Consider the following 23,159-nt stretch of genomic DNA (forward strand, 5'->3'; position numbering starts at 1 on the left):
ATATTACAAACTTCGCAGTAGTTAACTTGTGACAATGATATTATCTAAAGATGAGTAACATGAATACAAGATTACTTACCTGGAGAGGTAGGCCACTATAAGCAATAACGCTGTGTCTAAGTGACCAGGAATACTGAAATAGGGTGTCTAAAGTAACAGCCTAGACAATCATATCCAATTTAAGCAAAGAAAAAAATATATATATACACATATATATTAAAGATGTATTTATTTATTTATTTGAGAGAGAGAGCATGCACATGCATGAGTGGTGGGGAGGGCCAGAGGGAGAAGGAGAGAGAATCTCACGCAGACTCCCTGCTGGAGTGCAGAGCCTGACGCAGGGCTTGATCCCACAACCCTGAGACCGTGACCTGAGCTGAAATCAAGAGTCTGACACTCAAACGACTGAGGCACCCAGGAGCCCCTTAACAAAGAACACATTAACAGAAGAGTTAACATATTAGCAGCAGGGAGTCAGTCTAGTTTCCCATTTGGAACGCAGGTGCTGCATCTGAGGGGTGGAGATGCAGATCTTTTGTCACTAGAGTTGTCCTCTGTTATGGACTGGAGATGTTCTAGGAGGTCAAATCAAGGCCTGAATAAGCTCTTTCTCAAGATTATCTCTGTCCTCTGAATCCACGCCCATCCAACAATATCTGATTACCGACTTCTGGAGTAGACGCTTTTAGTGGGACATTCCAGCCCCTTTGCAGTTATATTTCTCATTGTAAGTGAATCAGCATTATGGTTTATCTATGAATCCCTTTGAAGCATGGAAAGGACAAGCTGGTTTCCCTGTACTCAGTCACTTGTGATTCGTTTCTGGACCTGAAAAGTCACCTCTGATTAAACAGTTTCTGTGAAAAGCAGAGATACCCTCCTTGGAGACATTACGTGGCCCAGCTTCCCTGGACAATATTGTTCTTTGGTCTCCCTAACCTCAATAACTGGTAATGGCTATGCGGCAGGGTTGGCCTTTTCTTTTCAAAAAACACTGAACGACTTGGCCAAGAATTTGTTCTCATGACGTGTAGAAAAAAGTATATGCAAAGTCGTCAGGTTTGCGTACTTGAGCGCCTACCTAAAGGTGCCGTCTGGCGTGAGCCACACACCGTACAGTAGTTTCTGCTCATTCTTCCTTCGTCACATAATGAATCAATAAAGTCTTCATCATAAAGGAATGCATCAACGTGAATTGTGGGTTCTGGCTGCTGCTGTATCTGGTGGAGAGAAGAAGAACTTCAAAAGAAACCAAGTACAAAGGAGTCTCTTTTTATTGCTAAATAAGGCAAAACATCAGTGGTTCATATGCTAAAATTCTGAGAGCAACAAGGCACAGAAAGGCAATTTTCACTTATTGAAGAGCAACTCTGCTCTTCTTTTGTGTTTGTTTTCTTTTTTTCTGAGACACTAGCACCTTTTAATTTGACCTGTAATGATACAAAATATAGCTAGGAAAAATATAAAAAATTTGCGTTGAAGGAGTATTTCGGGACCATCTTGTCCATCCTGGGTAGTATATTTTACAAATAAATTCCTACTCAGAGATTTCTCCAAAAAAATGACCCTGTGGAGCGGAAAGAATTGAAACTAATACCAGATCTCCTGAGTCCTGCGTGTCAGTGACGGACCCATCAAAATACTTAGCAAGTAATCTCTGCCCAGAGGCAAAGTTTTCAAATAATAAATGCGTTAGTAACATTTCATGCTTATGATGGACAGCCCTTTATTTATTTATTTTTTTAAAAGATTTTATTTATTTATTTGACAGAGAGAGACAGCCAGCGAGAGAGGGAACACAAGCAGGGGGAGTGGGAGAGGAAGAAGCAGGCTCATAGCAGAGGAGCCTGATGTGGGGCTCGATCCCGTAACGCCAGGATCACGCCCTGAGCCGAAGGCAGACGCTTAACCGCTGTGCCGCCACCCAGGCGCCCCGGACAGCCCTTTATTAACACTGGTAATATCTGATATAATAGCAAGTGGCTACAAAGAGAAAAAGTCTGATTCCTTTTACCTTAACTCTACTAAGGAATCAACCTAGCTACTCAGAGACCTACAAAATCCTATCTACACCTACACACACACATCTGTATTATAAGCGTGTAAAATGTATGGATATACACGAGGACCAGATGGAACTAACGGAAAATATAAATAGTTTGTTAGGAGAGGGGATTATGGGTCGACCATTACATGCGATGAGTACTTTTTCCTTGTTTCAGATATTTTGGTATATCAGGCTACTGATAGGGCTTATCAATAACATCCAAACTATATTACAAATATTGCTCTCGGTTTTTATACTATCCACTACTTCCCCCCTACAGGAACGACTCTGACTGGATGTTAGTTTCTACTAAGTGCTCACAACGGGCACAGCACTATTGAACATGTACAGGACTGGGTTCCCCGGCTTTGGAATCTCCATGGTGAGAAACCACACAGAGGGTTGCTGTTTTCAGATTAGTGGGAGAAGAGATTATTACTATTAGCTTTGTTTTAGGAAACAATATTCCTAGCATATGGACCCCAGGAGAGTTGAGATCTGAAGGGGCTTGAATGAGGGGGTTGTCTGGAGAAGAAAACTTATTTTAGGAATGAAGGAACGGAATAAGCAAAAACTGTACAGCACCACAGCAGGAGAAGTAAATTCACCTTTGATAAAAGTGGGGGGTACTGAACAGGAAACAGAAAACCAGGACAATGATGTAGGCAGGGCCAGATTACGGTTGGGCCTTGTTTTTTGGGCGGATGTGGAATGGGGCGGGGGGGGGGGGGGGTTGAGTGCTTGGCAAACAGGATGCCCTCAAAAAATAGCAGTTGAATGAATGGGGAGCCAGAGGATTATGGACTCAAAGGAATTGGGGACATCGTTGACGCGTGCCCAATGAAAAACTGTTTAAAGCAGAATTCAGGACTCATTAGATCAGAGAGGCTGTGGAATTAGGGAAGAACAGGAGAATCCTCGAGTTAGCACGAAGAGTAAATTAATTTAACGTATTTACTTTTTGGAGGGCTCGATGTTCTGAGGAAAGCATGGTGTCTAGAGGTAAGCAATTCCGAAGGTCCTCTGCTATGTTTTTCAACATAATGTCGTTATTATCTTGAGTGAATTCATCAAAATCTCCTAGAAAAAAAAAAAAAAAAGGAAAGAACTATCTTTTATGGTTTTGATTATACCCAGACTAAATGAACACAATGGACATATTTTCCATCAGACAGCGTCAATTTAAAGCAATAAATAAACCTTCTAACCAATGAAATACCCAAATTCTAACAAATGTTCCATTTCAAATATTGAGTTTTTCCTTTTCCTAAACTGCTTGAAAATACAAAACTTGACTATTTCGGTCTATTTGAGAACAACAAAAGCATTTAAAAAATATATAGTATTTTAACTATTGTTACTCAAGAATAGGACGGCCATTAGTTTGTAGGGTCTTAAACTCACCAGTAAGTAGTTAAATATTGCTTCTCCGACTATACCGACCTGAGAAGTGTAGGAGGCATCACAGAGATTACTAAGAAGATAACTTTAATCTGAGTACCTCTGCCTCCAATAAAATGTACCTAAGACTTCAGATAATAAGCACTAACAGCTGACACCAACTATATAATAAACTTTACAATAAACATGTTGCTCTGCTGCATCTGAACAGCAGATAAATGATCATTGAAATAGTGTATTTCTGGAGGTGCCTGGCTGGCTCGGTCAGTGGGGCCCGTGGCTCTTGATCTCGGGGTCAGGAGTTCCAGCTCCATGATGGGTGTAGAGATTACTTAAAAAAAAAAAAAAAGCCTATTTCTGATGGCTATGGTGTACTTTTGGATGTTCTGGCAAAAAGGGGAGGGGGGATGGGAGGGAGAGAGTGTGGGTAGCAATAAAGATGGAGAAGGTTTGGTCAAGGGATCAACAGCTGTTGAATCTAGGTGAGGGTATAAAACTGGTGTTCATTGTTCTGTTGTTTCTACTTTTCTGTGTATTTAGTTTTTTTGGTTCTAAAATAATATTATTTCTAAGCAGCTCATATGTAATTTTAAAGAGAATGTGACTTCTCTGGAAGTAAAATACTCCTAAAGTTAGCTACTGTCTGGGATGCCAAATGTAGACCAGAAAGCCCTACTAATGAAAATATTTTACCTTTCTCTTAAACGACTTTCCTATATGGAATTTTTGCTAGAATAACAGCACCCCGAGGGGACTGTTTCTCACTTTGTTTTAAAATAACTGTATAAGGAAAACAAGGAGATCCTGAAGGAAATGTCATGTGTCTCCATATCCCCGGTCCCCAAATCTTTGGTTGTTTTTAAGCTCATGATTTTGCTCTTAAACAAAAAATAATTCTTCTGTTGGTGCAGAATGCTATTTTCATGTCACTGATAAATCACAATTAAAAGTTACAAAGCAGGCCAACAGCAGCACGAGGAAATAAATGGAGGTTTTCTGCTTCTACATGAAGATACTCTTCTTTTTAGCTATACTACTCTGTGCCCTATATACAAAAGATCTTTCTCTGCATAACTTCTCATTGAGCAATGGTAGTGAATACAAAGATATGGCTCTCTGAACTGATGTGGGAAGGTCTTTGAGCCCCTTTTCTTCCCTCGCCTATTTAGCATAATGTTCTAAGCTGTTGCTTCAAATTATTTCTAGAAGGAGGCAGAATATAAATTATAGAGAAACAAAAATACTATTGAAATTCATTCCAAATTGTTTTAGTTGGAACTTAAATAGCATCTGTGAATGCGTTTTTCAAAAAATTGGCCTTTTTAATTGTATTTGTAAAATCTAATTAAATTTTCTCAAGGTGCTAATTAAACATTTATTTCTTTAAGTAATCTCTACACCCAACGTGGGGCTCAAACTCACAACCCCGAGATCAAGAGATGTATGCTCCTCCAACTGAGCCAGCCAGGCGCCCCCGCAGGTGCTAATTAATACCTCACATGTTTAGCTTCCTTCCCTCCATAGATAGATGGAGCACCGTCTGGGAGCCTCTGTGACTCACATTTAATTCTAATAATATCACTCCCACTGGTGATCCTTCGCAGGTTCTCCCAATTTGTAAATGGTACAACTAGAGAAACCAATAAAAATCTCATTATGTTAAACTAAGATACTTCCTATCCCAACTTCTTTGGACTTAATTCTGTAACTTAAGTAGCCACGTTAATAAAACACAGTTTTCATGTAGGTCTGCCTTATAAAATGAGTCTTACATTGAAAAGGGAACTTAGATTATAACCAAATAGCCCATCCATCCACACAGCTCTGATATTCATGTATATATATATATATATATATAATTGTATATATATTGCATATATATATATAATTGTATATATATTGCATATATATATATATAATTGTATATATATTGCATATATATATATATATAAGCTTAGTCTTTGCTTCAACACATTCAGGCCAGCATTTCTTCCTCATGCAGAGCCAGAATTTGCCTCTCTAGAACATTAACTCATTTTTCCAGTTTCAGCCTGAGAGGAATCATCACCTTTAAGGCTATACAACCTTCACTGAATGAACCCTTCAGGCATGTTAGGCTTGGTGCAGTGCTTTTCACAGGACATTTAATCCTAAGAATCCTACCGTGGCATTATGATCATTTCTACTTTATAACAACAGCAACAAAAAATCTGAGGTCAGAGGTTAAATTACTTGCCTCAGGTCATATTGGCCAGAAAGTGGTAGAGCTGGGGTTTGAAAGCAGGTCTTAGTCTGAACTCTTTTTTTTTTTTTTAAGGTTTTATTTTTAAGTAAGACCCCACGTGGGGCTCGAACTCACAACCTCGGGGTCAAGAGCTGACTGCTCCTCCGACTGAGCCAGCCAGGTGTCCCCTTAGTCTGAACTCTTAATTACACACCATACAGCCTCTCCAAAGTGGCCAAGAAAGTAGCTGGCTAGTAACAGTTTTCCTGCCACTACCGAAGTTTTCTCTTCTCCCCACCTCTGACCACAGTTCTCCGTAGCATGTCACAGCCATATCCTTTGTCATCTGCTTGCTGTCTTCTGGACTTGTTCAACAGAGCCCTTTAAATGTGGCCCCGGAACCGACACTGGCAATCTAGTTCTCTAATCCATGACTACCTTAGTTTATTATCTTCTCCTATCACTTTGTAGCATCGAGGGTCCTGAGCACTACTGCTGCTGCGAGATTAATAAATAGATTTGGAAGGGGTGATGGTGGCAGTGGCGGCCTAAGAGTGTCTCGCACAATCATATGTAAAGACTGAGGAGGCTGGAACAATGACAGATGGGAATGGCTGCAAATTCTGAACCATCACAGTAGTTTTCCGGCTGTCTGAAACAGGTTTATTTGAGAGTCAATATCCCAGTTAATGTGAGCATCACCAGTCAAGATGAGAGATACCAAGAAACTGTATATTAAATTCAGTCATTCAGAAAACGTAGTATTAAATGAAGACTGCACTTGTTTTACCTCAATACCAAGGATATCAGGTGAAAATGAGAACTGGCACCTCTCATCCTGGACAACAAACTCTGATTCAACCACCCACATTCAAGGGTAAAAAGAGATTTCTTCAGTTACAGCAATGATTCTTCACCATGGCTCCAGGCAAAGACGATTTGCATAAGGGATTTATGTGGTCCATAAAAGGCCTCATTGCTTTCCTGAAAGATTATACCCATTTACTTTAACAGACAAGAATATGTGTCTCATTAAACCCTTGCAGCATTAAATATTACCATAAAAACAAACTTTGCTGTTTTAATTTGCATTTCTTTAATTACTGGTGAGGCTGACATCTTTTAACATGTGTAATAGCTATTTCAGAATGTGTGGTAACAGTATTACGCTTGGAAAAAGATTAAAGAAAGGTGTTAATCAGTTGCCTGACAGTAAAGTTCTTCTCAAATTACACATGTAGGTGGGAAGGGAGTGGAGAAAGAAAAGCTTTTCTAAAGGGCAAAATTAATTCTTTCAAAATTTCCTGGTTATTTTTAAAGAAATATATGAGGAAACAGAAATCACCAAACCTGACAGCCTATGAATCAAACCCCAACTTTCTTATATCTAGTCAGGTATCAAGTCCTACCCCTTTTACTTGTAAATCCTACTTCCTCTTTATTCCCACTTTAACCACTTCAGAGCCACAGCTCCTTGATATTGGTTCCCCCACTATAAAATACCTTGTACATCTATTTTAAACTAATCTCACTTAAACCTCACCTTTTCTTAAAAAAGATTTTATTTTCAAGTAATCTCCACACCAACATGGGGCTCGAACTTACAACCCTGAGATCAAGAGTTGCACGCTCCACCAACTGAGCCAGCCAGGCACCCCAGACCTCACTTTCATGTCACTTGTCTCCCTTACAATTTTGGGGTATTTTTCTGCTTTTCAACCTAGCAAGTCTCACTTTAGATATTTAAGGCCCTCTATATCTGCATAGCCTACCCATCCTACTTTCTATTCTCATTACCCCCTCACATAATTTCTCTTCAAGACAGGCAGATCTCCCCAGTTGTTTTGCATAGTCTTTCCTGTTCATATTGTTCCTTTCAACTGTATGATCTTGCCTTTTGCCTTAAGGGCCTGTCCAAATTATTTTGTCTCCATGAGGTCTTACCCTCGACCTCTAGCCTTAACTCACCCATATCCTTACCTCTAATGACTTACAGTGCATAATTAAACACAGGGTTATATAGTACCTATTATTCATTCATATCACATATTACTCTGAAGTCCCTATTCAAATTCAAAAAATTTATTGAGGGGACTTTTGGTCCTAGACAAGATGGCAATTTTCCTCATTTTCCCCTATTCTTCCCCTCTAACTACAACTAAATACCCTGGAAATAATTCAACAGGCAATTATGAAGACTCTGAAAGCTAGAAAGAAGGTGAACTGTCTAGGGGATCTTAGAACTTAAGAAAGGTCACTGCAGTGAGTTTCCTGGGTTTTCTTTTTATCTTCCATGTAGCTTAGACTGGGCACCAGAGAGACCTGCATCCCAGAACAACTAATAGGCACAGAGAGAAAAAAAAAAAAAAAAAAGAATTGAGAAAAGCTTGTTGTCTCTTGCCAGAGACTGGTAAAGGGGGAAGAACAACAGGAAACCTACCGAGGAACCCTAAGCCCCACTACGCACCTGGGGCAGTAGCAGACTATCCAGTCTCCAGGCCCTCTACCCGGGGGCATAAACAGATCCAGGTCTGGCATCTCCCAGCCATTTGCCCAGTGGTGGAAAACGAAACAGGCCCTGAATTACTTGTCCCCCTACCCCTACTAGTGAAAGGCAGCTCAGTGAGACAGGACAGCCCAGAGATTTTCCCCATGCAATCGACACCAGCACACATTGAACAAGAACTGCAGCAGTGCCAAAGAAGGCAGCAGAGCTGAACAGAGCTGCAAGGACACTGAAAACTAAATTGTTATCAGCCCCAGAACCAATAGGTTAAAACTAAGCAAGGCAACTGCCTATTAAGAGAGAAAATTTGAATAGGAACAAGAGTCTTAGCATAATATCTAAAATATCTGGGATATCAAAATTATCCTAGCATAATATCTAAAATATCCAGGATACAACGGAAAATCAATGATCATACAAAGAACAGGAAAAATAATCATTTGATTCATAATTTGAATCTGATAATCTCTGGATTATATATCCAATATCTAAATGAATTAGAATTTGGATTATCAGAAAAGGATTTTAAGCAGCCATCATAAAAATCTTTCAAAAAGCAATAATGAATTTTCTTGTAACAAGTGAAAAAAATAGAAAATCTCAGCAAAGAAATGGAAGTTATAAATAAAGAATGAAATGGAAATTACAAAGCTGAAAAACACAATAATCAAAATAAAAAATACTTGCTGGACGGGCTTAATAGTAGAGATGACGGAGGACAGAACCACTGAACTTGAGGAGAGACAGATGAAATTTATTCCATCTGAACAACAGAGAGAAAATAGACAAATAAAAGATAGCTGAATAGAGCCTCAGAGATCTGTGAGTCAACAACAAGAGATCTAACATTAGTATCAGAGTTGTAGAAATGGGAGAAAGAGTGTGGGTCTGAAAAGCATTTGAAGAAATATAGTTAAAAGCCCCCAAATTTGGTTTTTAAGAAGCTAAGAAACTCCAAATAGGATAGACCCAAAGAAATCCATACAAGAACATATCATAATTAAACTTTTGAAAATAAAAGACAAAGAATAAACCTTAAAAGCAACCAGAGAAATGATTCATTTTCTGTAAGCAAATACCAATTCAAACAACAGTGAATTTTTCATCTGAATCCATGGAAGCCAGAAGGAAGTACAACATTTTTCAAGTGCTGGAAAAAAAAAAAAAGACTGTAAGCTGTGGATTTTATACCTTATGAAACTGTCCTTCAGAAATGAAGGGGAGATAAAGACATCCACAGATGAGGAAAAACTAAGAGAATTTGTTGCCAGCAGATCTACACTTAAAGAATGGCTACAGAAGTTCTCCCAACAGAAAAGAAATAGCAGAAGGTTTGGAATTTCAGAAAGGAAAGAAGAGAATGGGTAAAAATATAGTAAGTATGAGAGACTATCTTTCTTGTCATTAGTTTCTTAAAACATATTTGATGGTTTAATCAAAATTTACAAAATCATCTGATATAAAACAATTGTATTTCAAAAGTGGGGGAGGGTAAAGGGACCTAAATGGAAGTAAGATTTCAATACTTCACTCAAGTGATAAAACACTGATACCAGTAGATGGTGATGAGTTACATATGTATGTAACTACAAAAAAGAGCAATCACAAAGCAAACTGTACAAAGAAAGAGACTCAGAAAAACAAATACAGAATTCTAAAAATATCCTAGTAACCTATAGCAAGGCAAGCAGAGATAAATAAGGAACAAGCAGAAAACAATAAGATGCCAGACTTAAGTTCTAAAATAGCAATAATTACTTTAAATGTAAATGCTCTAAATACATCAATTAAAAGACACAGATTGGCAAAGTAGATTTAAAAACACAACCCAACTATATGTTGTCAATAGAAACTCACTTCAGACATAATGACATAGGAAGAATGAATTTTTGTAAAAGGATGGAAAAAACATACTGTGCCAACATTAGTTTAAAAATGGGAGTGGCTATATTAATATGAGATAACTAGACTTTAAAGCAAAGAAAATTATTAGGGATCAATCCACCAAAAAGACATAGTTATCCTAAATGTGCATACACTAAACAAGAGCTTCAAAATACATGAAACAAAAACTGATAGATGAAGGGAGAAAGAGGCAAATCCACAAACACAACTGGGGACTTCACTGCCCCACTCTTAGCAACAGATAGATTAAAAGCAGAAAATCAGCAAAGATATACAACTGAAAAATATAATCAACTAACAAGATCTAACAGATATTTATAAAACATTCCACTAAACAAAGTAGAATACACATCCAAGTACCCATCGAACATTCACCAAGATAAACCATATCCTGGGTCATAAAACAAATACAAAAAAATTTAAATGAATTGAAGTCATGCAGAGTATCTTTTATGACCATAATGGAATTAAACTGGAAGTCAGTAACAGGGAAATGCCCAAACACTTGGAAGTTAAAGACATACTTTTAAACAATAATAGTTATAGTAATCAAGACAGCGTGGTATTGGTCAGGGAGAGAGACATAGATCAAAAGAATAGAACAGAGGGCTCAGAAATGGATCCACACAAAAATGCCCAACTGATTTTGACAGTCTTTTCAACAAATGGTGCTGGAGGAAATGGACATCTATAGGGAGAAAAAAATGAACTTCAACCTAAACTTCACACCTTATACAATAATTAACTTGGACCAAAGAATTAAATGCAAAAGATAAAACCACAGTTCTTTTAGAAAACAACAACAACAACATAGAACTTGATACTAATACAGTGTTGTATAATTTTTAAAGAGAAAAAACAGGAGAAAATCTTTGGGATCTAGAACTAAACAGAGTTCTTAAAATTGACATTAAAAAAAAAAAAGGAAAAGTGGATACATTGGACCTCATCAATATTAAAAACTTTTGTTTTTAAAAAGTCTGTTAAGAAGATGAAATATTACAGACTGGAAGAAAATATTTGCAAACCACATATATGACAAAGGGCTTATATCTAAAACACATAAAGAACTCTCGAAATGACAGTATACAGAAAATACAATTAAAAATGGGCAAGAGACATGAACAGACATTTCATCAAAGAAGATATTCAAATGGCAAATAAACATATGAACAAATGTTCAACATCATTAGGGAAATGGAAATTAAAACCTAATGATACCTCACTACACAATTAATAGAATGGCTAAAATAAAAAAATACTGATAATACCAAATGTAAGTGAGGATGCAGAGAAACTGGATTACTCATATATTATTTGTATAAATGCAAAATGCTACAGCCACTCTGGAAAACAGTTTGGCAGTTTCCATAAAATTAAAAATGCACTTACCATATGACCCAGCAATTGCACTCTTGAATAGAGAAATGAAAACTTGTGTTAACACAAAAATCTGTACATGAAAGTTCAAGCAATGTTATTTGTAAGAAAGGCTTGACTGGACTAGGCATTTCAGATGGCTACTTTACTCACACGTCTAGTGCCTAGACTAGGAAGGCAAGAACAGTTACAGCTTGGTTGGGCATCTTGCTCTCCGTAGGATAGCTGGGAATTCCTGACAGTTGATAATCGCAAGGTAGTCAGACCACATACATGATGGTTAGCTTCTCCCAGCTGAAGCATGCCAAGAGACAGAAAGTAGAAGTTGCCAGATTCTTAAGTCCTGGATCTGAAACTGACGTGGTGTCACTTCTGCCATATTCTATTGGTCAAAGCTGTCACAGAGCCCACCCGGACTCAAAGGTAGAGAATACAGATCAGACCTCTCATGGAATGAGGGTCAAAGAACTTGTGGCCATTTTCGAACAACAGCTTTATAGAAATAGAATTCATACACAATAAACTGCACATATTTAAGTATATCATTATATAAATTTGATGCATGTATACAGACATGAAACCATCACTTATAATCAAAATGGTAGACATATCTGTCACTCCCAAATGTTTCCTTTTGCCCATTTGTAATCCTTCTCCTCTCTAACCCCTCCAATCACTCAGCCACCAGAGACCTATTTTCTGTCACTACTGATTAGTCTGGATTGTCTAGTTCTAGATAAATGAAATTACATAGTACGCAGTCTTTTTTTTAATATGGTTTCTTTCTCTCAGTATAATTTATACATGCTGCTGTGGAAATACTTCTTTCCATTTATTTGCCAAGTAGTATTCCACTATAAAATTATGCCACAATTTGTTTATCCATTCATCTGTTCCTAATTGAAATGCCTCCCTCCTCCTCTTTTTCTTGCCATATGGTACTGGCCAGAAGCTGTATTATGATGCTGGATAGTAGTGGTAAGGGCACATCCTTGTCATTTCTGATCTTAGGGGAAAGAACTCAGTCCTTCACTGTTAAGTATGAGGTTAGCTGTCGATTTTTCACAGATGCCCTTTATCAGGTTGAGAGTGTTCCCTTCTAGTCTGATGAGTGTTATTATCAGAAAGAGATGTTGAATGTTGTCAAATGCTTTTCCTGGTCTGTTGAGATAATAAAGTAGTTTTTCTTTTTACTTGATATGGTGAGTTACATTGATTTTATAATGTTAAACCAACAAATACATTTTGGGACAAACTCGCGTGTTTATGATGTATTCTTCTTTTTATATATCATGCCCATTTTAAATATACAACAGTATATTAAAGTACAAAAGTACTTTAGAGAAAAGTATAATTCTTTTTGTTTAATAGAAAAATTTTAAGAGGTACCAATTAAAAAAAAAAGAGGTACCAATTTGCTCAGCACACCTTTCTAGTTTTTGAAAAACCAATCTATTTTTGTTACCTCACGTAATTGATAACTTTCATAGATTCATATGGTTTCGATAAAGATTGGAATATCTTTGTTATATTGCTACTTCCTCAGTGGTGATGCAATGTGGAACTGGGGCAGTATGCTGTCTGACAAATGTAACTAGAAACCAGGCTTGGCTTCTCAGATCTGCAGGAGTTTCAAAGAACTTCCACAGCTCTGTAACTGCGGCTCACAAACACGTCCAATTCAAGTCAGGGAAGATATACTTAAAATAGAGGATACAGTGACGCTTCTAAAAGCTTCTAGTTACCTACTGTTACCTTCTTTAAGCGTTAAATAATTTTTGATGATTTTGTTAATTTTCTTAAAGCAAACCCTAATTTTCTATCTTTTGTAACTTGATTCTTAATAGAAACTTTTATGAGCTGTGCACGGTTTGACTTCCTCATTTCAATTTGCATATCCAAGAAAAATTCAGAGGCTTCAGAAAAGCATTTGTTAACAGATGGCTGTTCCCATGTTTTGTTTCGTTTTTAAAATTTTTCAGTAGGCTCCACGCCCTGGGTGGAGCCCAATGCAGGGCATGAACCCATGACCCTGAGATCAAGACCTGAGCTGAGATCAAGAGCCAGTGGCTTCACGGAGCCACCCAGATAACCCCCAATGTATTTTTTTATATGCTTATTGGGGATTCCACTTGCAGTTTTGGCTCTTAGCTCCCTTCACTTAATGGATTGCAGTCACTCTCCTACACTTTGAAATCTAGATCAAGAGCCCACTTTACATACATACAGGAAATAGAAGAGAACAGATGTTCTGCCACAAGATCAGAATCAATCAGCTGAGGTCCTGCCGTATTTTACTCCTTTTATTTATTTATTTTTTTGTGGGTGGGGAGGGGTGGGTATCTTTGTGTGCTTTGCCCCTCAGACTTGGTTCATCCTTCCTATATTAGTGTTGTTTCCTAGGTCTTTGGCCTACACTGTACCAAGGTAAAATGTAGGCTCCTATTTTTATTTCTTCTACATCTTCAGTTTATCAGGCATTGACATGTGCTTGGCTCTGTCCTGGTCCAAGCTTCTGGTTCTACCAGCCTCATCCTAAATGACCCCAGGTCTTGGTGAGATAATCCCACTATTCCTTTAGAGATCAAGAATATTATTCTTCCTTTTGCGTATCTAAAATTATTGTGATTTTACCTGGAATGTTTTTTAGTTTCAATAAACTACAAAACTCAAAACCAAAGCCATACTCAATGCCTATTATTGTCTCTTGCTATTCCATGAAATGGTAGACAATTCAAGGAGAATTACAACCACTAAAGGTGTAAGAAAATGTCAGATGAGTAAGATATTATGCAAGTGACTTAATGCTAGAGATAAAAGATAATTTTTTTTCCTAGAAGAAGGACATTAATTAGGAAAATAACTGGAATAATCTTTTGTGCTCTATTTAGAGCCACTTCATAAAAAGGTATACTAAGTTTCAGCTTGAGAAGATGAGAACGTTCTCGAGATAGATGATGGTGATGGTTGCACAATGTAAATATATGTAATGCCACTGAAATGCACACTTAAAAATAGCTTAAAATGGTAAATTTTATGTTTTGTGTATTTTACCACCTAAAAACCGTATACTAATAAGTTGTTTTTTAAGATTTATGTTAAAACACTCCGTTTTAAGCAAAGTGACACTCTCATTTCTTAAAATACTCACGTTAATAAGCATTCTCAGGAACTCAGGTTGTTTTCTAAATCATTTAACAAAATGGGGGTGTCTGGGTGGCTCGGTCGGTTAAGTGTCTGCCTTGAGCTTAGGTCATGATCTCAGGGTGCTGGGATCGAGCCCCGCATCGGGCCCCCTGTTCAGCCGGGTGCCTGCTTCTCCCTCTCCCTCTGCCTGCCGCTCCCCCTGCTTGTGTTCTCTCTCTGTCAAATTAATAAATAAAATCTTTAAAAAAAATCATTTAACAAAATGCACGAGTTTCTCGGACTACAGGGTGTACTGGAGAAAGGCACAGAAAGAGCTTTATAAAAACGTAAAAAAGTACTCTTTTAGTCAGTGATATTGGGTCTTCTTGTTTACAAAATTATCATCCAAAACATGCTTGCAGTTTTCCTGATTTTGAAAAATAGAGTTCTCAAATGATGTCTGTAAAACTGGAGATTTAGATTACAAATGGTTCCACAAAACTGAAATCTGAGGGCTAGAATATTTTAGTGATTGTGCAATTACCAGAACCAGGCAGTAGGTGGCATTTTTGTAGGCATTTGGAGTTTTTGAAGAAAGATCTTGTGCTGAGGAATGCAGAAAAAACCCTGGAAATTAGCACATTTTATAATCAACTGGGATATGATCGATAAAACTGGCAATCCAAGGTTTAAATGAAGAGGCGGGAGACCCAGCAATTCCTATCCTGAGTCTTGTTATGTGTGTGTAAGTATGAAGCTACTTGTCTGGTTTTCTCTACTTTCCCAGGCTAAACTTCACGATCAGTTGTCCAGGTTAATTTCAGTTTGGCATTCTTAACTAAAATGATCCCCCCCCAAGTGTGTAATAATAATAATAATACCCCAACTTAGTGATTGTCTCTAACATCACAGAGAAAGAGAGTTCTAGGAAGAAGTCAAGTTTGGAAGTCATTAGCACACAGGAATATTTCAAGTCATGAGTTTGGGATGCAAATAAACATAGGATTCAATGTTGAGAGGTACAGAGGCATAGCCTAGTTTGGCACAGCTCCCAACCAAGGAATATCCTATTTTCTTGTGCTTCACCAGGCCTCACTTTGCCAAAACAGATCTAACTGTTCTTCAGTAAGACTATCTAATCGCCACATTTCCTCGATTATAACTTGCGCTTTTTATTATTATTAATTTTATTAACAGTTTAAAATCAGAGTCTTTTCCCTATCCCCTACCCTCACCCCAGAAAAACTATCAAATTGTGGTCCATTTTACAAAAGAGAAAATAAATGCACTAGCTACAGGTGATTTTTGCTTGCAGAGTAAAAGCTTCCTTGCAAAGTGCTTTTTTCAGGCAGTATCTTTACTGGTAGTCACAAATTTGTGGGAGTAATGGGGGGAGAGAGGAGGGGCAAAATCCCCCTCCCCTTCTTTTCCTTCTGAAAAGGATTAGGCACAAGGAGCCTCTAGTGGCTTGTCTGAAGTCCACAGCGCAATCACAAAGAACCGAGAGCCAGGTCTTCCTACACCCAATCCCAAACCGGACTCTGAACTGCAAAGGTTTGAGAGGTGCCCCCGTCAATCTGTCCTATAGCCGAGCAGGGACCAGCACAGCGACCCCCGGGAGGCTTTCGGCCTCACCCTGTCTTAAGTTCCCAAGGTCAGCGCCCATAGCATATCCCTGCCCCAACCACTTGCGTCTGGCTCTGGTCGCTTACGGGTAGTTCGCATCCACTCGAGCAGCGCTGGGAGGTCTGCGGGAGTCACCGTACGCAGCAGCTGTAGGATTGCTCGCTGCGCGGAGCGGAATTCCATGCTGAAAGCAGAAAACAGCGCAGGGGAAGGTTCGCATTGCGCACGCGCAGGCAGAGACTGGTCTCCACACCAGATCCGACACGGCGGGAGCCGCCTTCCCCGGCTGCGAAATCCCTAAGCTCCGCCCCTTTTTGGACTTCTCACTTGGCCTGGGGAGGAATCTCTACTCTCTATCGCCATCTCCATCTCTCATCGTTCCCATCTTAGCTGGCAGTACACAGCCTAGTCAGTTTTTCTTAAAGTGACTTATAGAGGCCGGAATTCTTTCCTGAGATCGCATCCCTAGAAGGCGTCCTATCTTGCCACTTTGCTGTCGCAGTGATTGTGCGATAGAAAACGGAATGTCAAAAAGCCAGTCGAAGCAAAGAAACATGTCAAAAAACCTTTTCAGTAAAAGCACTAAAAGAATGCGGCAGGTGCCCCGGAAGCGGAAGTGTATCCTTTTCATGAAAGGCTGGACTTCGCCGAGTGGTGACGTTTCCTCATTGGGCGGAAGGTTCGGTGGCAATCGTCGGTCTTCCAGCTGGTGGGAGTTGGCGTCGCGGTGCTGGGCGCTGGAGCCCTAGTTTGTATAGTTTGGGAAGTCGGGCTGTGGGGTCGCACCTGTCTGTCTGATTTCCTTGCTTTCCTTGGTTTCCTCCCACGGCGCGGGGGCCTCGCGAAAGAATCCCCGGCCCCTTTGGGCCACGGCGGTAGCGGTGCTTTTTGCGGTAAGTGTCTTGCTTTTTCCCGCCCCCGACCACGGACTGGCAGCTAGGGGCAGCCTCAGCCCTGCTTCGCGGTCCGGAAACTCCGGAGGGAGTCGGCTTCCCTGGCCACCGGCTCTCGTCACCGAGACTGAGGTGCACTGGCCCTTTTTCATCTCGTGTGCCCCATCAGAAGTTTTATTAAAAGATGCACTGTGACCCTTTTAAGTTGTTTTCAGATTTACCCGAGCCAAATTAGATGTAGGCAATTACAGGCCTGACTCTTTGCTTTGCTCTTCCGATCAAGATTTTAGATGTGGCTACTTCTCCGAAAACCTTTTGGCTTGTACCAGATTTTATTTTTCCGTGTCCGTTGTGCTTAACGCATTGTCCTGCGTATTAGTCGGCGTTCAATAAATGAATAAGGGATATCAGTTCAATGCCAATGATCACTTCAGATATACTGATGGCTCGCTCTGTGCATTTGCCACTCTTGACCGTTTCTTGAAACTCTTTCCCCCCCGGTTCGCTTTCTTGATGCTCTTCTCACCTAGTTCTTTCATATGCTTAATTCAACAGAATATTTACCTGTTCCTATCTATAAGGATACAGAAATGAATGACACAAACCCCGTCATTGAGGAGCTAACAGTACATACTCTAAGAGAGTGGCACGTAAATACACGTTAAAGCAAGATGAGTAATGAGAAACTCTAGGAAGGTGTGAAGAGCTATGAGAGCTCTGGGAACCCAGATGAGAGTACTCCTTGGAAGATTTATGACCCTGAGCAAGTTGCTATTCCAGTCCAGCCTCAGTTTCCTCATCTATCTAATATGCTTATTGTGGGATGAAAGATTAGATGACTTGTTTCGTGCAATGCCTAGAATATAGCAGTGTTCATGCCAAAGGGGAGAGGAATTATTTCCATCAAAACTCTCTTGATGTTTTCATGTGGTCAGTTAATATTTTCTAATTTGATAAAAGTATCTTCAGGTCCTCTTTCAAACAGATTATTCCTCTAACTCCACCTAACTGGAAATTCTGAACCTGCCACTGGAATTTAGTAAGATAAATGGTAGCTTAAAAAATTTTTTTTAAAGTTTTCTTCTGTATGCCTTTGGAGAGGGAAAGGAATTAGTAAGGGCTTCTATCCCTTTTAATTTTTCTGTCTTAGTTGACTCCTTTTTGTTGGCTCTTCACCATTCCAGCCTTTCACAGGCTGCCCTTGAGAATTCTCATCTACATCTTTGGCTTCCATGGCATTATCTTTGTATGCTAACCATTTCCAAACTTGTCTAACTTCTCTTTTTTTCCCTTGTAACTTCTGTCTCATGAGTGATACAGTTCTTTAGTTTCTGAAAATTCAGAAGGTCTCAAACCAGGTTTACCTCCACTTTCTTTTTTTGTTTCCACTTTTTTCATTATTACATATATCATACATGAGTTTTGACTCCTTGTTTCTAACTGAATTTTGTGATATTTGTATGTTCAGTTTTAAAAACAGTAGTAAAACGAACCCCTGTGTACTCGCTATCCAACTTCAGTAGGACATTACAAAGTAATATAGCAGATGTACTCAAAATCCCACTTTAGTAGAACATGACAAATATGTTATAAAACCTTAAAGCCTCTTGAACCTTTTCTCTGTTCACTTCTTAGTTTTCAAACCCTTCATTGGCTTATGATATCCCTGGCCATCTGGTTACTGTTTGAGACGTTGGAGTCGCTTTTGCCTTTTGTTTCTCCTTCATTTTCCACAACTATTTGGTCATTAGGTCCTGTAGCTTCTGCTTGGGCTTGACTGATCCATTCTGCTTTCTGCATGCCTGGTTCAAGCCCACGTGCCTCCACCAGACTTTTGGAGAATGATTAGTATTTGTAGTCTCCTTGCTCTTAAGTTTTTCTCCCTCCAGTGTATTTGCTACCTTGACTCTAATTTTTAAATTATGGAACAGATTTTTCTTTCCCTTGTTTCCTTTGAGGAAACATGCAGTGTTTTATTTCATGCAGTGATTTTAAAGCCTGGCTGCACTTCAGTATAGCCAGTGAAGTTTTTCAAACTGTAGATGTCTTCCTTGTTTCACTCTCTTAATCAAGAATTTCGATGAGGCCAGCCACGTCCCCCAAAACCTTTTGATGGTCCTTTCCTTGGAGATTCTGATTGAGTATTTAATTTTCAGCGGATAGGTGTTAGGTGTATGTAGCTGAAATAACGTAAATAGCGTATCCCTCTTATTCCTCCTCTTCCGTGCTTTCAGCCTATCGTCTTTTCAACTTGAGGACAGACTGTTGCTGAGGAATTCTTTTGCCTTTGTTTTAATCTTGGTAACAGTTTACATAAAGATTCTTGTCATGATTGACCTGATAGCCCATAAAGTGTCTTAAATGATTCTCATTGTTTTTGAGTTATTACCCCTTGTTGCTGATTGAATTTTTTGGTATACCTTTTATGCTATTAAACTATGAAATGTTGCATTTATTTTAATATTAAAAGGAGTTTTAAAATTTGGAAACAGCTTATTTTAATGAAGAGAGAATTTCCTGATACTTCTAGCATAGTTAAATATAACCTTTGGTGCAGAATTAAAGCAGATAAGTCAGTGATGGTATGATGTATAATTGATCTTTTGAAGTTAACAGAGGAGTCTTGTCTGTGTTAAATTGATGTAATTTGTTGATTTGGAGTTAGATGCTGGGACCATTCCTGGAACACATAGTAGGTATTGAATGAGTGAATAAGTAAATGAATCCAAGTGGCAATTCCATCTCAATCCCCAGTATAATATCACTGTATTTCTCACAAGGAGCACTTTGAAAAATAATTTTCCCTTTGATTTAAAAAATAATAGTCTTACACATGAAAAAATGTTCAAAATCATTAGCCATCAGGGAAATTCAAATCAAAACCACACTGAGATACCACCTAACGCCAGTTAGAATGGCAAAAATTGACAAGGCAAGAAACAACAATTGCTGGAGAGGATGTAGAGAAAGGGGATCCCTCCTACATTGTTGGTGGGAATGCAAGTTGGTACAGCCACTCTGGAAAACAGTGTGGAAGTCCCTTAAAAAGTTAAAAATTGAGCTACCCTATGATCCAGCCATTGCACTACTGGGTATTTACCCCAAAGATACAGACGTAGTGAAGAGAAGGGCCATATGCACCCCAATGTTCATAGCAGCAATGTCCACAATAGCTAAATCGTGGAAGGAGCCGAGATGCCCTTCAACAGATGACTGGATTAAGAAGCTGTGGTCCATATATACAATGGAATATTACTCAGCTATCAAAAAGAACGAGTTCTCAACATTTGCTGCAACATGGACGGCACTGGAGGAGATAATGCTAAGTGAAATAAGTCAAGCAGAGAAAGACAATTATCATAAGGTTTCTCTCATTTATGGAACATAAGAACTAGGAAGGTCGGTAAGAGAAGAAAGGGATAAAGAAAGGGGGGGTAATCAAAAGGGGGAATGAAGCATGAGAGACTATGGACTCTGAGAAACAAACTGAGGGCTTCAGGGGGGGTGGGGGAATGGGATAGGCTGGTGATGGGTAGTAAGGAGGGCACGTATTGCATGGTGCACTGGGTGTTATATGCAACTAATGAATCATCGAACTTTACATCAAAAACCAGGGATGTACTGTATGGTGACTAAATAATATAATAAAAAAATATTATTATAATAAAAAAAAATAAATAAAAAATAATAGTCTTAGTCATTACCAGAAATTTGGAAATTACAAAAAGAGGTAAATAAAAAAATAAAGATTACTAGTTGTTCATCATCCAGAAATGACAAACGTTATTATTTTCTAACAGTTTTACTGAAATAAAATTTACATATTAGCATACAACTCAGTAGTTTTTAGTGTATTTACAGAGTTGTGTAACCATCACCACAATCAATTTTAGAGCATTTTTATCACTCCGTGAAGAAACTCCATGCCCACTAACAGTCACTCCTCATTTTTCCTCCAACTCCTGAGCCCTAAGCAACTATTAACCCACTTTCTGTCTTTACAGATTTACTTCTGGACATTTCATATAAATGGAACCGTAGATTATGTGGTCTTTTGTCCCTGGTTTCTTTCATGTAGCGTAATGTTTTCAGTATCCATCCATGTTGTAGCATTTATCAGTGCTTCATTCCTTTTTATTTTCAGATATTCCATTTGATGGATATTTGTGGATGTGTGTCTTAATTTCTCTTGGATATACCTAGAAGTGGAATTGCTGGGTCATATACAGTAACTCTATGTTTAACATTTTGAGGAATTGCCAAACTGTTTCCAAAGGGCTGTACCATTTTACATTCCCACCAGCAGTGTTTGATGGTTCTGATTTCTCCACATTCTTAACACTTGTTATGGCTTTTTGGCTATAGCCATTCTAGTGTGTGTGAAGTAGTATTTGATTGTGCCTTTGATTTATATTTCCTTGGAGGTTAATGTTATTTTCTGATATTTGTTTATAGACAAAAGTGTATTATATGATATACACAGTTTTGTATTCTGCCTTTTGCATTTAAGCATGTTTTTAGTATTAGCAAGCATGTTTACAGAAGAATTTCTCTCATTACTGCTTCCTTTTTCACTCCCCCAAACTATAATTCTTGTGAAAACTTGCCTAAATTGTATGCATAGAAAACAAAATCTTTAGGGGGAGCCTGGGTGGCACAGCGGTTAAGCGGGTTAAGCATCTGCCTTCGGCTCAGGGCGTGATCCCGGCGTTCTGGGATCGAGCCCCACCTCAGGCTCCTCTGCTATGAGCCTGCTTCTTCCTCTCCCACTCCCCCTGCTTGTGTTCCCTCTCTCGCTGGCTGTCTCTGTCTCTGTCAAATAAATAAATAAAATCTTTAAAAAAAAAGAAAAGAAAAAAAAAAGAAAACAAAATCTTTAGGAACATATACCAAATTGTTATTGGTGGTTATCAGGGTACAAGAGGCTGTAAGATTAGGGGAATTATATTTTCTACCTTTAGTATTTCTGTAATTTTTGAATTTTTACAATGAATATGTATCTTCCTGTAATCACAAAACATAAATTATTGTGAATTATTTCCTTGGAGAACTAAAATTCAGAATGAAAAAATATTCATAAATTTAAAAGTCATAATTAACATCATATTGTTATTCAAATATAATTTTAGCAAATAAAATGCGTATAGGCGTCTTGGTTAAATAAGTTTACTTTTCTGTTATTCTAGAATATGAATACATATACTATACAGCAATTAAATATGTATACATATGTTTAGTATTATAGTCAGGAAAGCAAGTATTGGTTTGGGCTATTGACTAGCTTCTGGAAAGGTATATAATGTAGAATTGGATTTTCTAAAGTATTTACTACTACTGATATGTTTAGTTTTTTAGTCTAATATTGATCCAATAAGTTAGTCACTGACTAGGGCTTAGAAGAACTTTTTTGTAAGGATTTTCATTGTAATAGGATTTGAAATCTCTAGTCATTAGGATCTGTTTATATACTCTCAGAGCAGGCAAGGTTCTGGCAGGAATATTTATAATTGTTGAATACTCCAGCTTCTGTTGAATAACGGAATTATAGGTACATGTATTGGCACTAAAGATTCCGGGGGTGGTTCCTAGGTAATGGGACAGGAACTTTAGTAGGGTTTAAGAAAATATCCAGTTTACTTACACGTCAGATAGTACTATAGGGAGAGCCAGTTAGTATCATTCAAGAAAGCAAGGAAGTTAGTATATATACTAGGCGCTTGCAGACAGTTTTATACTTATTGTCTCATTTTACCCTCACAACATCCTTTCAGGGTGACTACCTTGATAATGGTGTTATCTCCATTTTGCAGGTGAGGAAAGTGAGGCTCAGAGAGATTAAGTAACTTACCCAAAGTAACACAGCCAGTATGTAACAGAGCTGGGATTTGAATCCAAGTTGTCAGACTCCAAAGCCCATGCTCTTTCCAGTACTTCACACTGCAGCAGGTAAGTATGATACTTGGCCTTGTGCTTGCCTTACCAGGGCACCGTAGACTTGGGCCTGTTTCCATCACCTCACTATCCAACTCCTCTTAGATTCCTGTTAGA

The 23,159-nt window shown here is 38.5% G+C and overlaps 2 protein-coding genes across 8 annotated transcripts in view; one reads left to right on the forward strand and one right to left on the reverse strand.

Annotated features, from left to right (window-relative positions):
* Positions 1 to 16,785, reverse strand: part of LOC113266127 (uncharacterized) — a 33,033-nt gene extending 16,248 nt beyond the window's left edge. The window contains exons 1-4 of one of the 3 annotated variants that reach the window (XM_026513598.4): positions 16,305 to 16,378; positions 6,466 to 6,659; positions 3,009 to 3,130; positions 1,085 to 1,223 (exon numbers count right to left, since the gene is read on the reverse strand). In XM_026513598.4, coding sequence (XP_026369383.1) covers positions 1,085 to 1,223; positions 3,009 to 3,092 — 223 coding nt within the window. In that variant the 5' untranslated portion in view covers positions 3,093 to 3,130; positions 6,466 to 6,659; positions 16,305 to 16,378. Of the gene's footprint in view, positions 1 to 1,084; positions 1,224 to 3,008; positions 3,131 to 6,465; positions 6,660 to 16,304 lie in introns of all 3 variants that reach the window. The other 2 variants (XM_026513599.4, XM_026513597.4) reach the window with 2 other exon arrangements.
* LOC113266123 (signal recognition particle subunit SRP54) overlaps positions 1 to 23,159 on the forward strand; it is a 127,211-nt gene that overhangs the window by 46,800 nt on the left and 57,252 nt on the right. The window contains exons 1-2 of one of the 5 annotated variants that reach the window (XM_044389458.3): positions 16,558 to 17,111; positions 22,922 to 23,057. The exons of 1 other annotated variant lie outside the window; for it this stretch is intronic. The gene's annotated coding sequence lies outside the window, so the exon portion shown is untranslated. Of the gene's footprint in view, positions 1 to 16,453; positions 17,112 to 22,921; positions 23,058 to 23,159 lie in introns of those variants that run through there. 3 more of the 5 variants (XM_057306382.1, XM_026513589.4, XM_057306384.1) reach the window with 3 other exon arrangements.

Source organism: Ursus arctos, unplaced genomic scaffold (assembly GCF_023065955.2).
Source record: "Ursus arctos isolate Adak ecotype North America unplaced genomic scaffold, UrsArc2.0 scaffold_37, whole genome shotgun sequence".
NCBI classification, from domain to species: domain Eukaryota; kingdom Metazoa; phylum Chordata; class Mammalia; order Carnivora; family Ursidae; genus Ursus; species Ursus arctos.